The sequence below is a fragment of the Sciurus vulgaris genome (assembly GCF_902686455.1).
Source record: "Sciurus vulgaris genome assembly, chromosome: 7".
Lineage (NCBI taxonomy): Eukaryota > Metazoa > Chordata > Mammalia > Rodentia > Sciuridae > Sciurus > Sciurus vulgaris.
The window spans coordinates 107106110-107120430 of NC_136467.1; the positions used below are offsets into that span (position 1 = coordinate 107106110).

Consider the following 14321-nt stretch of genomic DNA (forward strand, 5'->3'; position numbering starts at 1 on the left):
TGTGAAAAAGCATGTGCTGCCTCTCCAAAGTCCAGAAGTGCTTGAAAACTGTGATGTATATAATTCAGAACAATAAACTACGTGCACAAAAGGAGTTTATCATAACATAAAATTTTAAAAAGTGACAATTTCATCACACGGTTACACTGCTGTTTTCTTTTTTTTTTTCATTTTTTGGATTTGTCCTTTTTTTGTTTCATTTTTCATTTCCACTTTTGTTTTATATGAAGGGTTGGGGGAGGGTAGAGATTTGGTCCATTGAAGATTAGTCACCCTCAATGATATATATATTAGAAAAAATATCAGCAGCAAGACTCTCTGGAAATAGATTCTGTTTGATGTAGCTAGTCTGTCTTTTCTGTTTTGCCCTCTTTCACAGCAGCCTCTGAAGTTTTCCGCAGGGGGGCTTTCTCCGAGTTGGCATGTCCTTGGCCAGAATCCGCTGCTCCACCGTTTTTGTGAGAAGTGTGTTTTTCCAAGTAGTTCAGCATTTCACTGAGGACTGTCTGGAAAGTGCTTAGAGCTGCACATATTGCTGGAGTCCCAAAGCCATGAGTGATCAAACTGGAAATGAGAATTGGTAAGAAAAGATAGGTAGATAACTTGTGGTATGATTTGGACCAGAACACACCCCCCATTTCATCCAAAACATTCAACTGAATGTACATTTATTGTGTTCTCAAATGTTTTTGAACATTGAGGAGGATATAACACAATTCAAGTACTGCCATTGACCAAGTTTAGGACCTATTTGGAAAAAGACTTATCATTGATGAACTTAATTTAAACACTAATTATTAGCAAGTCTGAGTATTAACACCTGACTTGATATTTCATCTCATTAAGAAGTAGATAGAAAATGTAACTTCCTATCTGTGGAAATTACCTTCCTTTCAAGAATATATACTTGTGTGGCATAAATCACCCATAAAGAAATAATTGGTCGATTGTCCCTAATAACAATCCATTCCTCTCACTTCATTCTTCTTTTTCCACCACATTAAGGAAGATATTTTCTGGGCATGTGGCCATCCAGCTAGAGATGACATTTCTGAACTTCTCTTTAAGCATCTGGACATGGAACTAACCTATCGATAATAGAATATGAGGGAAGTGATTTATGCAGTTCCCAATTGATTAAAAGGAAAATCAAGTGCCTTCTATTTCTTCACAAATGTTCTATGCATAATATAGATGAAGAAATCATAATGGTGACAGATACATAACAAAGTGTAAGGAACCTATCCAGACTCCTAAATGAGAGAAAATTAAAATTCCATCTCAAGAAGCAAACTAATTAACTAATAACCACAACTAGTCCTCAAGTGTGGAAAGTGTTGTGGTAACCTCAGCATTGACAGCCCTTCCAGCTATAACAGATGTCTTTTGTTGAACAAATATCTAACTGTAGATTATCTCTTTCTGTGACTAGAAACTATACACATACTTTCCATCTGTGTCAATTGTTCTGAAGTAACACTCTCAATTTGCTTCCTATAACTTATAATAATATAGAAAACATACTTGTCACATCTTATAAACATACTACACTATATGTAATATTGTGTGCATCTACACAGATGAAATACACTTAATAAATGAAACCATTAACTGCTTACACATCCAATAGTTACCATGACACTAGCAGTTTTAATATTAAATGTTACCAATTCTTCATAATATGCTAACAACTTCTGGTTACTTCTCATAAGATATATAATTTTTATGTACAACAAATTAGAACAAATAAAAAAAATTTATAAAATTTGAGGGTGAGGTAGGTTGTTTAAAAGGCCCCACCCAAAAAAGATATATAATTTTTAACAGCAAAAATAATGAGATTTTATTTATTTATTTATTTATTTATTTTCATGGTGCTGGGGATCAAACCCAGATCCTTGCACATGCTTGACAAGCACAGTAATGAAATTTTAAAATGAGATTTAGAAACAATGCAAATGAGGGATTTGGAGTCTAAGGCAGCCTATTAATATACCTCACTGGAAACAATAGTACAATCTACTACATGGGATTATTGTGTATATTAATTCACCCATAAAGCTCAGGTGATGCCAGAACTACACTAAATGCTTGATAAATGTAGATATTGTTCATTGCAAAATTTATATGGTTAAAGGAAAATTTCCTGCATGCCCTTCATGGTCCCATCATCTTTTCTTTGGGTATTTTATGAAGTTTGTCTTAATCCTCAGTCATAATATTCATGCATTAAAAAGCACGAAATATATCAGTCTTTCATCATCTAGGAAACAAGAATATTCATGTATGGGCAATTATTTGCACCAAAATTTGTAGTATGAGACATCATAATGGTTTGAATATATGCATATCTCTGCTGCATTGTATTGCATTGTTGAAAGAGAAAATTGATTTCAGCTCCATTTCTATAATGAGACAACTAGAGGGAAATTGATATGATTTGGGATCTATACGGTAGCCTGGAAAACAAATGGTTTGTTTGGAGTAGCAGAAGAAGTGATTGTAGTGGCACCCACCAAATGTGCTGAGTAACACCTTCCCTTAATATGTAGCTGCTTGGCCATGCATACAACCTCTTCTTTTAACTAAGGTTATCTGTGATGATTTTTTGTATATGACACCAAAAGAACAGGGAACAAGCAAAAATAAGCAAGTGGGACTACATCAAACTAAAATACTTAGACATGACAAAGAAAAGAACAGTAAAAGAAGGCAACCCACCTAAAAAGAAAAAATATGAGCAAAGCACCTATTCAATGTGGGATTAATATCCAAACTATACAAGGAAATCAAGCATACTTCAATACAAAAAACAAATAATCTGATTATAAAATGGGCTAAGGATATGAACAGATGTTTTCCCAAAGATGACATTAAAATGACCAATAGGTATGTGAAAAGATATTCAACATCATTAATCATCAGGGATACACAAACTCTAGTCATAATGAGTCTTACACACATTAGGATGGTTATTATAAAAAAGACAAGAGATAAAAAGTGCTAGTGAGGCTGTAGAGAAATGGAACCACAGTATATTGTTGGTGAGAATATAAACTGGTGCAGCCATTAAGGGAAACAACATGGAAATTCATCACTTATACGTGGAATCTAAAAAGTTGAATCACAGAAGATTAGGGTGGATGGCAGGGCTAGGTGGGGGAAATGGAGAGATGTTGGTCACATATAAGTGAAATCACTGATATACGTCATTGTGTGCCTGGCTTATTTCACATTCTGGACCTTCAGTTCCTGGCAATTACTGCTGTAGTTTCTGTCCCTATAGTTTTACACTCCCACTGAATATTGTATAAACTGAATCATAAAATTTGTAGACCTTTGTGACTGATTTCTCTTATTTTGAGATTCAGTCATACTGTATTTGTCAAAAGATTATTTCTTTTTATTGCTGGTAAATATTCCACTGACTGGATTTATCACAATTTGTTTATGTAATGGGTTATTGAAAACATGAAATATTAGCATTTTAAAATAGAAGTGTTTGCTGGAATGGTTCATGGATTCAGTAGGAAGTGCAATAAAAGTAACTGTATTTCCATTCATAAAATGGTTATTAGAGTAGTAACAATCCAATTTACTGTCAGATTTTAGCAATGCATCCAATAAATCTCCTAAAATACCATATGATAAAGTGATTAGAAAAGTAAGCTAGATAACAGCAGAATAAGGTAAATTCCCAGCTGATTGTACAAGAGTACCCAAAGTATGGATGTGAGGGCAGTTGCCAGTCTTGAAGGATATCTCTGGTGGAGTGCTGTGAGGCTCTCATTAATCCCACTCTGCTTGACATGTTAATTAACAATGAGATTGAAGGCATCATGGATTTTTAACTTAATGGTTGGCATTAAAATAGAGAAGAAAATTCCTGCATTGGATAATAGAACCGAAGTTCTAAAATACCTTAATGTGGTAGACAGCTTAATTGGTGGGCAAAATCAATTATATGAAATTTAGGGGAGATTAAGGAAAACATGTCCACTTGGGTAAAAAGCAAATTAGTGTTGCAGTACACCAAGGGAAAGATCTGATTCAAGAGCAGTTCATAGGGGGATAAAGCTTAAAAAACCAGTAAGTTTAAACTAAAATATGAAGGGTCAAAATTAGAGGGTTGGATCACAGTTAGGCAGGCTTCAAAACTTTGTCTACCTGGGACTATAGTCCCATTCATTTTTTTTCCTCTCTCTCTTTAACTAGATTCCAGTTCATCGGTTTCATTTTCCTATTACTAATTTCACACTGAGGAGCAGAAAGCCTCTGACAACTGACTGTGAGCAATACAATCACCTGCTGAGAAAATCCCAACTGCTCTGGTTTATGGCACCTGATGGAAGGGAAAATGTAACTTGCATTTAACACTCATCTTCCAATTTTATTCACGATTTACAAAAGTCCTATTTTGCTAGACCTCCCAATTAACATTCTCTAGACCATCTTTCTGCAACATTAACCGCCTCTTCAAATTGGCTCAGTTTAGGAAGGTGGTGACTGTGCTGGATTCAGAAATGAAGTTCTATGTTTGTATATCCTCCCCCACCCCCAAGTTTTCCCCAAAGTGTTCACATTTCAGTCATTGGAAGGACATTATCAGGTAGAGCTGTATTTTCTAGAGAGGTGGTGTGTCTATGTGGCTGTGGACCTGTGTTATTTTTGCCTTTTCCAAAGTGATACTCAGACAGGGGATGGAGCTCAGTAGGAAAACACTCACAGCACACACAAGCCCCTGGGTTCAATCCCAGCACCACAAAAACAAAAATAAATAAATAAATAGGTGGCATCGTCTTCTTAACTAATGGACTTGACCTGATAAGTTCTGATACAACCTTTAACCCTTTGAAGGGAAATATATTGCAACAGTTTAAACTGTAATTGCTATCAGTGAATGTTAACAGAAAGGAAATGGAGACTCAGAAATAGAAAGAAAGGTAGAATAGTGGGTAGAAGAGAAGAGATTGCTGTTTGAGAGAATACATTATGGTTTTACAAGTAAAATGGTGATTACAATCTAACTTAGTGTCTTTAAAGTACTTGACATTAATGATGAGGCCTTTCAGGAAAGTTCCATAGGTTAAAAATTTTACATACTTTCTAAAAACCCTATGATTCTTGGTTAAGTGCTTTTTTTGGATGGTAGAAGGACTTAAGTTGTTTGTTTATCTTTGAAATCTCCTAAACTTAGTACTTAAGCTGAACATAAACTAATCAAGGATTCTGAATGGACATCTATCTCAGGGACAAGAACCAATTTACATTTTGTTGGCTTTGTTGTAGGCTAGAGAATGTTACCAAGCTGTTTCCATATTACTCTAATGGTCCTTCAGAAATACTTTATCTTAAATTGATTTGTCTAAATTAACTTAAATGAAACCACTGAAACATTTTTTTCTAAACCACAGACTAAAGCAAAATCCTATGGGAACTTCAATGAATTCTTCCTCTCTTGGCAACTCTTGGGCCTGGTATCCAGCTCCTTTCTACCTACCAAACACAGATTTAGTCTGTATTGAAAAGAAAATGAAAGTTTCTTTAGTATTTTCTGTGAAGATTGAACTGCTCTGTCAAATGTGGGTAGATTTTTAAGCTTTTTAAGTATACAAAATCCTGGCAGTAATTGATACTAATCTTATACAAACCAAAGGTACAAAAGTCAAGAGAAAATAGCCTACAATCATCATTTCAGTAATCAGAATAAAAGCTAATTTCATTTTATAAAATTTTAAACTTTTTTTTTTCAGTGCTGGGGGTGAAGCAAGGGCATTGTACATGCCAAGCAAGTGCTCTACCATTGAGAAAAACCCCCAGCCCAAAATTTCAATTTTCTACCTAGAAAATGTTTGACAAACCCACTTGTTTTTCCTTCATTTCTTCTATTTATGAGAAACCTGAAATACAGTGTGGGCTTTTATTCCTGTCATTTTGTTATAATGTATTATATCATCCCAGTGGATATTCATGAATCTTCTAATTTCTAGAATTACATACAGATGTCATTTGCACTGTCCTCAGTTCTGCTCTTTTGCTTTTAGGAAGCATGCAAGCAGCAAGATACACAGAGAAGACAAGTCTCCCTTTTCCTAGTCTCCCGGATTACTCGACTACTATAGGCGTAGCTCCAGGTGTAGATTGAGGCTCTGTGTACTGTCATTACTAAATTAGGTAGCTGCCAGAGGAACGTTGTCTTCTAGTCATGAGAACAGTGAAGAGGGACAGCCCTGGGGAACTGACCTATATAACCCCAGCAAAGGGTTGGGGGCTTCTCTGCCAATCTTCACTTTTCTTCAGAACATTATCGATAAGGCACTTCATCTCTTTGAAGCAGCACAATCCATAAATATAGTCCATGGAGAGAGACCTGGGGAAAGTACTGGGGCTTTAATCCCTCAGAACATGGTGGAAGGTATTCTTTGTAGCCTAACTGACTTAGGAAATAGAAGAAAAAGGAAATTAGCCGACAGTTCTTATTTTTCTAGATGCATTATCTTATGTCCATTATTTCATCTTATGGTCCCAAGTTCTTTTTGAATGGAATTTAATTAAGATGCATAATTAACATATCTAGTTCCATAGTGGCTGGTGGTAGAGAATCACTGGAATCTACTCATTAGCAAAGCCTTGACTACATGCACAAATTTTCCATGACTTCTTCAACTGGTGGTTCTCCATACTAGACAGAGTTAAGAAACCACCCAGTGAGCTTTATTTCAATGTGTGGGTCACAACCCAGAGATCCTGATTTAGTTAGTTTGGAATGGGATCAGTATTTTTTTATACTATTTCTCCCCTTCAGTTTAAAAGCAGCCAGGGAGTTGAATATATTTCCTTAAGGTCCAAAAATAAAGTGGACTTCAGCATTTCCACAAGAACCTCTGCAGAACCTTAGTTCCACAGACTGTTAATAGGTATTCTGAGACATAAAAAGGCTTTCTGTGATCAAATTTTGGAAATTCCATCCATCCCTTCCATTCAAAAAGGTTTTGGGAGGCTTTGATATGCTAGTGTGTATCATAATACTTCAAAATGGGTATAATCATCAGGTTTTATTGAATTAAAGAACTGTCCATGACACACTTTCAAGGGACACATGTACAAATCTCACATTGTGTTTATGACTCCCCTGGATGTTGGATTGGTAGATGTATGCTCATCCACCACTCTAAGGTCACATTCTTCCTGCTCAGCTTACTTGAGGTCCCAAAAGGAAATGGGTCCTTATGATTCCATTTTATTTCATCCCAACTCATCAAAACAGACTAAGGATGGAATCATTATACATATGAGAGGCCAAAGTCAAGAACATCCAAGTCATATTTTGAAGGTGATGACATTTCTTGACAGGTGTATATATATTTTACATATGGTAATGGAATTTTTGAGCTGAATTAACCATCTCCTTATACTTTTCCTTGTCAAACATGTCGTATTTTATTTTTAGAATAGGAGAGTAGAAATGGTAAAAACAGGTCTCGTGTTTTTTTTTTAAATTAATGCTATTGAACTGTTGATATTGAATAATGAACAGATTGATAAAGTATAAAGAGAAGAAGTATGGTCTTACAGACACAGTGTAAGGAATGGTTTAAAATGGAACATCATTTAGAGAATGGGGTCAAATTCATCAGTCTGGAAGGAGAGTCCATACTGAGTGCTTTCCTCTAGCCTGTGCCATCTCCCTGTGGACTCATCTCCAAGCCACAGCTCAAGAAAGGTGAAAAAAAATCTTTAAATAAAAATGTATCAAATTATTCTCTATATGCATACCTCAGTCAATTATTTATATAAGTTGTAGATGTGGTCACATTGGCAGTTTTTTTTTTTTTAATTAGAAACAGTTGCCTCTAGATTCTATTGTTTGAATTAAGTCTTCTATATGCTAACCCAAAAAATCCATAGAAATCTTATCAAATGATCCATAATGGATGCTTTAATGTATGTACTTCCTGAAGAAGATTCTATTCTTTGTTCTGTGTTAGGCAGACTTCTGAATCTTCTCCTAGGTCCAGTTATGTTATTTCTTTGTAAAATCAAGTTTTAGCAATAATCCTGCTAAATCAGTTTATTGAGAGCCTTCCCCCTTTGATATCTGGTCAACCTTGATATCTGATCAGTTTTCTCATTCTCTACCATCTTCCAGTGATGTCTAATCACTCTGACTTATCTTTATCACCAATCCTGTTAGATACTCTTGACCATTTTGCCCTTCCCCTGAAGTTTCCTCCTAGTAATTTTCTATCCACTGACCCCACACTGCTCCTTGGGTATAAACTCATAGTCACCCATGTCATCTTTCAAGTTGAGCCAAATCTCTCCCCTGCACTTCAAGACCCACTGCAGTGTCCTCTACCTACTGCAAAGTTCCTGAACAAAGCTGGCCTTTCTATGCTTTAACAAGTAAGTACTCTTGAATACTTTTCCATGGACATTCCCACAGCATTTGTTTTGGTGCCATGCAATTTGTGAAGAACAATAATATTGGTAACTGTTCTAATTATTTAATTTACTGTTTAATAATAAAGGAATGTGAGTAATTTAATGCAGATTAATTAAAGAAGAGCATCATGATCTGAGAAGGAATGAAAACTTGTTTGTTCAATTTTTGCTTGTGAAAGTTTTACTACAAAAGATGCTTTTTAAAAATTATTAACACAAAGACTTATTTTATGTTGTTTAAATTATGAATAAAACCTAGCTACTTATAGGCATGCTTTTTCTCTTGGAACTTATGTTAAAGTTTTAAAGTTTAATTCCAATTCTGTAAAGGAGTTTGTTTGGGAAACACAGGAACTTCTTGTTGCAATTCAGGCCTACTATTTCCCGTGTTTTTACATGAAATGATATTTGAAGTCCCCCTGAAATAGCAAAATACCCTGAAGAAGGCTTACTAATATTATTTCTTGTATGATAAACCTAGTTGTATAATTTATTCAGAATACACATTTAATTAAATTTCCTAATTTCTCTTCTGACACTAAAGAATGCTTTCACCATATTAATAAAATTCACTGCTGTATTACCTTTCCCAAATCCTGGCCTGTCCCAAGAAAAAAACAGGAACAGTAAACTGTACACACTTTTAGTCCCTGGGAAAAGACTTAGTGATGCTCACATGTTAATGGAGACAAACATCCTCTTAGGTTTGTTACCAAGGACACAGATTCAAAAAATATCAACTGCAATGCCTGTCATACGTGGAACACTAAATGAAACAGTGATAAAGAACCCAGGGGGGAAAACTCTGGGATGTAAGAGTGTCCTTTAGGAATTGGGAGGGAATTCAGGTGTAATGGCACATGCTTGTAATCCCAGCGTCTCAGGAGACTGAGACAGAGGATCTCGAGTTCAAAGCCAGCTTCGGCAAAAGCAAGGCACTACACAACTCAGCGAGAACCCTGTCTCTAAATAAAATACAAAATAGGGCTGGGGATGTGGGATGTGGTTCAGTTGTTGAGTGCCCCTGAGTTCAATCCCCAGTACCATCCCCCCCACACACACACACAAAAGAAACTGGGAAGGAACCAGAATTAAGCTGACTCCATAAGGCTCTGAGGAGTGTGATATCAGTATTGTTTCAATGGGATGAGTTTTCTACAGAGTTCTGTGGCAATTAGCAGATTGTGCCTATGCTGAGCAAGCAAATTATTTGGCTATTTCACAGTAGCTAATGTCCAATTTGCATGTTGAAGTTCTATTTTGTTTTGAGCCAGAAAATGACAGCTCACTCTCCAATGAGATCTTCAGTGTCTGTGAGTCCCAATTCTCTGTATTTCAACAGTAAATTCCTCTTTAAAGAAAACTGGTAACTTAAAAGATTTTAAATTCTAAAGTCACTTCAGTCAAAATTACAAGTACCTTTAGGGGTATACACAAGAATATGGTAAATATTTGTTCCGCAATACCAGTGGAGCCGATACCTCTTAAACTTGGATCAGTGATGAAGGAAAATGATACATCATTTATTAAAGGCCTACCTTATGTTCTTTATCTCATTTTAGATCACTACCAGCATATAATAAAGGGGTTCTTATATCATTTAAAGCTAGGGCAATAAAGGCCTCTGAGACTTTTAAGTTTCTGCAGACAATGCAGTACACAAGCAAAAGGGCCTGGATTTGAAAATGGTTCTCTTGACTTCAAAACCTTTTGCTCTCAATTTTTCTAGACTTTATATTTGCTCATAATATTACATTTTTACTTTTGCCTTTCCTATCTCAATTGAGCCACAGAAAAATGTTATTTGAAATGTATCTTACATTTGGTGCATTTTTTGAAGATAAATCCCAAGTTGAGGCTCCAGGGATATGTTTATTACCTCCCTTGAGGAGATTTGTGATGTATTGGATAAAAAGTATTCTACTTAAATGTCTCTAATTTTTCTCACTAAATTCCAACTTATTTAAACATCCATTACTTCATATAATGGAATGCCCTGCTCGATAGTAAAATTTTGTCAGACAGTGAAAGCATTTTAAAATTTAATGTATGTAAGTCTTTTCGTAGCATTGTTTTTTTCTACCAAATGAAAACTAAATGATGACAAAATATTTGATACTAAATATAGGTGGGCATTAGAATGCGAGTTTAAAAATTGGAAGGTGCCAGGAGTAGTGGTGCACACCTGCAATCCTGCCAGTTTGGGAGGCTGAGGCAAGAGGATCACAAGTTCAAAGTCTGCCTAGGCAACTTAGTGAAACACTACCTCACTACCTCAAAATAACAACGATGAAAATTTTAAAAGGTCTCAAGTGGTACAGCCCCTACTTGGTTCAATTCCCAGCAAACACACACACACACACACCAAAAAAAAAAAAAAGAAAAAGAAAGAAAGAAAGAAAGAAAGAAAGAAAGAAAGAAAGAAAGAAAGAAAGAAAGAAAGAAAGAAAGAAAAGAAAAGAAAAGAAAAGAAAATCCTGGAAGACACCTGTTGACACCTGAACCTGTTGACACCTGAGTAATTGCTATTTTCTTTCTATTACTGCAGTTAGGGTGTAAATAAACAGAAAAAAAATTGTTCTATGGATTTCTGAAATATTTTGGAAAATGAGATTTAAAATGTGCTTTCAGTTATACATTTCAGGCTTCTGCGAAGTCTAACTTAAGAACCATGCCCAGTTTCTAATTAGGTAGAAAGGTAGAAATTATTAACATACTCCTGGGAAATCAGGCAATTATACCCCACTTACTTCTGTCAGATCTTCTGTTCATTCAAGAATTTGGTTCACCAGGATAAGAAACTATTTAAAATATTTCAGAATCCTGATCTAAAACTACTAAGTATTACTTGAAAGTACAGTGTTCACTCTCATAAATTCCTGATAAATACACAAAGATACTAATTTTTCTGATCTGAAGTGCTTCATGCACTAGTTGTTTCTCAATTTTATCTTAACATATTTGGGATTTTAAAAAATTCAGTCCACTGCTATGGCCTGAAAGTTTGTGCCCTTCCCCCAAATTTGTATCTTGAAATTTGATCCCCAATGCAATAGTCCTGAGAGGTGGGGTCGTCAGGAGGTGCTTAGGTCATGAAGGATGGGATTAGTACCATTGTAAAATAAGTCCCAAGGGAGCTTTTTTGTCCCTTTCATCACATGATGTTGAAGGTGCCACCTCTGAACAAAGGGTGAGCTCTCACTAGATCTGAATATACTGGCACTTGATCTTGGACTTCCAGTCTCCAGAACCATGAGCAGTAAATGTCTCATTTATAAATTATCCAAAGGATTTTGTCAAAGCAGCTCAAACAGACTAGGAGAGTCACAATTTTAATATGTAAGTGATACCTCTAAATAGAAGTATGAAAGGAATGCGAAGATCTGGGTTAGTAGAGATGGTTTAACAACTTAAAAGAGAATCTAAGCAAATGGGAAAACCAGTCTTACCTGAAATGTGTTAAATGTCTCTGGATGTCAAGGTCTAGTATTGGAGTGGGTCGAGAGGATCCCAGTGGTGATCGATCTTGGCTCAGGAGGTCTTGGAATTCTTTACAAATTTGTCTAAAAAACAAAAGATAGAAAATTGAACTGAACTCTTAAAATGAGGCTTTAATTTCATATCATGATATTTTACCAAATGTTCCTTTTTTGAAAGAAGACAAGAAAAATTTTATATAGTAATCTCTGAAATTACATTCACAGCATATTGCTGAGGTTCTTAATAGTAACTTTGCTTTCAAGGATCATAGAATGAATGCAAAGTATTTCTTTTTGACTTCTTTTCTTTTTTAACTGGGAATTGAACCCCAGGGTGCTTTACAATTGACCTACATCCCAGCCCTTTTCATTTTTTATATTGAGACAGTCTTGCTAAGTTGTTTAGGACCTCCCTAAGTTGTTGAGGCTGATCTCAAACTTGTCATCCCCCTGCTTCAGCTTACTGAAACATTGTCATAAATGATTTTAAGCAAATAATAATCCTTAGGCACTGAAAACCAATGTTCCTTTTTTTTGCATTTGAATACTGATAGATTAATATCAGGATGAAAGACAATTCATAAGAAAGGATCACACATAATAATTGCTCTTTAAAATATTAAAATGTGATATTTTAGGTCATCATATCTGTAAACAAATTTAATTGAAGTTATAGCTTTCATTCACAGCCATGATTCAAGTAGACTTTGGAAAATCCCTTTTCCCAGGATTGCATTATAATTCAGACTCTTGTGTATTAATTTTGCATTTTAATATTTGGAGTAGATAATCTGTTAGCCCAAGTTTAGTACTCTACCTTCAAAAAATTGTAATACTATTCTCTGTGTAAGCTGATTTCTTGCAAAATCACCCTGTAAGACACTTGTCAGCTGCTTATTTTGCTTTTAATCATCATGATTTCTGGTCTTTAGTTTTACTTTAGATAATAGCATTGCTGTGTATTTTGAATAACAGTGAAGTTCTTGTGATACATAGTCCAAATGACATAATAATGAAGAGCAGAATATATAGAAAAAAACAGGATTTTTTAAAACAACAAAACACCACATAAGGGACTGAGGCTGTAACTCAGTGGCAAAGCACTTGCCTAGCATGTGTGAGACACTGGGTTCAATCCTTAGCATCACATAAAAATAAACACATAAAATAAAGGCATGCTGTCCATCTACAACTACAAAAAAATTAAAACAAAACAGAAAAAAAAAAACCCACCAAAAAATGCAGCAGCTAGAGAGTAAATTCAAGGATTGTCAAGGAATTACTCAAAAACATCTATCATCTGTGATGAGTCCACTGTATATTTGAGATAATACGAGAGTAATTTTTCTTTCTTTTTTGGTCTGTTTTTGCAAAATATAATGATGTGACCCTGACTGTAATTATGAACAAGTCAAATTTTCCCAGATGAATATGAGCCCAACCACAATTCTACTCCTAAGCCTTTGTGCCATTAACAAAATGACTACAAAAAATGACCTACTACCTTGAAGTACATGTAATTTATGATGGGGCTTAATCAGTGGAGACTTATTTATTATTAGATATCTAAAAGTTATTGAATTCTGCTGGAGATCATTTGTGATCTTTTTCTGTGGACAATGTGCCTCTGGTTTATCGACACTGCTCAACTATTCTGTCATTTCACAGAACTTACCCTATTCTTTTTACAGAAAGAAGATGGAAGTGAAAGACAGTCATAAGAAAAATATAGTCCCTATCAGCTTGATTAAAACAGGATTCTCCACATCCCCCAGTAACTTTTGGGGTGAGTCTCGAGATTCAGTGCCTATATGCATGCTTTTAGCTTGTGCCTACTTTCATTGAGAATATTAGCTATGAGTTCTTCTGTCTTGTGTTCCAGGTGAAACTCAGTTGGCAAAATTTCAGGTTTGTTGCTTATATTTTAATAACTGAATGAGGAAGGGTACTTCTGCTGAATTACCTAAGAATCTGATGCTAGTGTGTGGGGGCATAGTCATATGTGTTATTTAAAAATTAGATACACTGTAATCTTTGCTTCTAGGAAACTTCAAAGTGCAATTTTAATATAGCCTCATGCTATCATTTTTATGACTAGTAATGTGAATTCTTGTGTAATAGGTCATCATTATGATTTGTTCTAAGAATGATTGGAGCTAAGACCAGTTTTTTAATTTTCTCTTAGATTGAAATGAAATTTAAAAAATTAAAGGTTGAAACATTGCTTTAGTTTTTGTAGTATGGTATCAAAATTGCTTATATAATTGAATAAACTAATTTACAGATTGTCAAATCAACTTTGGCAAGCTATACAGCACACTATAATGAAATTGTAAAAAAAAAAAAAAAAGAAATGAGGAAAAGGAAAAGTGTGTAATAATTTAATTCATGCTGAAT

At 35.0% G+C, this 14321-nt stretch overlaps 1 protein-coding gene across 3 annotated transcripts in view; it reads right to left on the reverse strand.

The window, feature by feature from the left end:
• Nucleotides 1–344: 344 nt before the first annotated feature.
• TFAP2D (transcription factor AP-2 delta) overlaps nt 345–14321 on the reverse strand; it is a gene marked incomplete at both ends in the record, with an annotated part of 57872 nt that continues 43895 nt past the window's right edge. For all 3 annotated transcript variants that reach the window (XM_079146132.1, XM_079146134.1, XM_079146133.1), the window contains 2 exons: nt 345–564; nt 11895–12008. In XM_079146132.1, the coding sequence (XP_079002258.1) occupies nt 345–564; nt 11895–12008 (334 nt within the window). The remainder of the gene's footprint in view (nt 565–11894; nt 12009–14321) is intronic.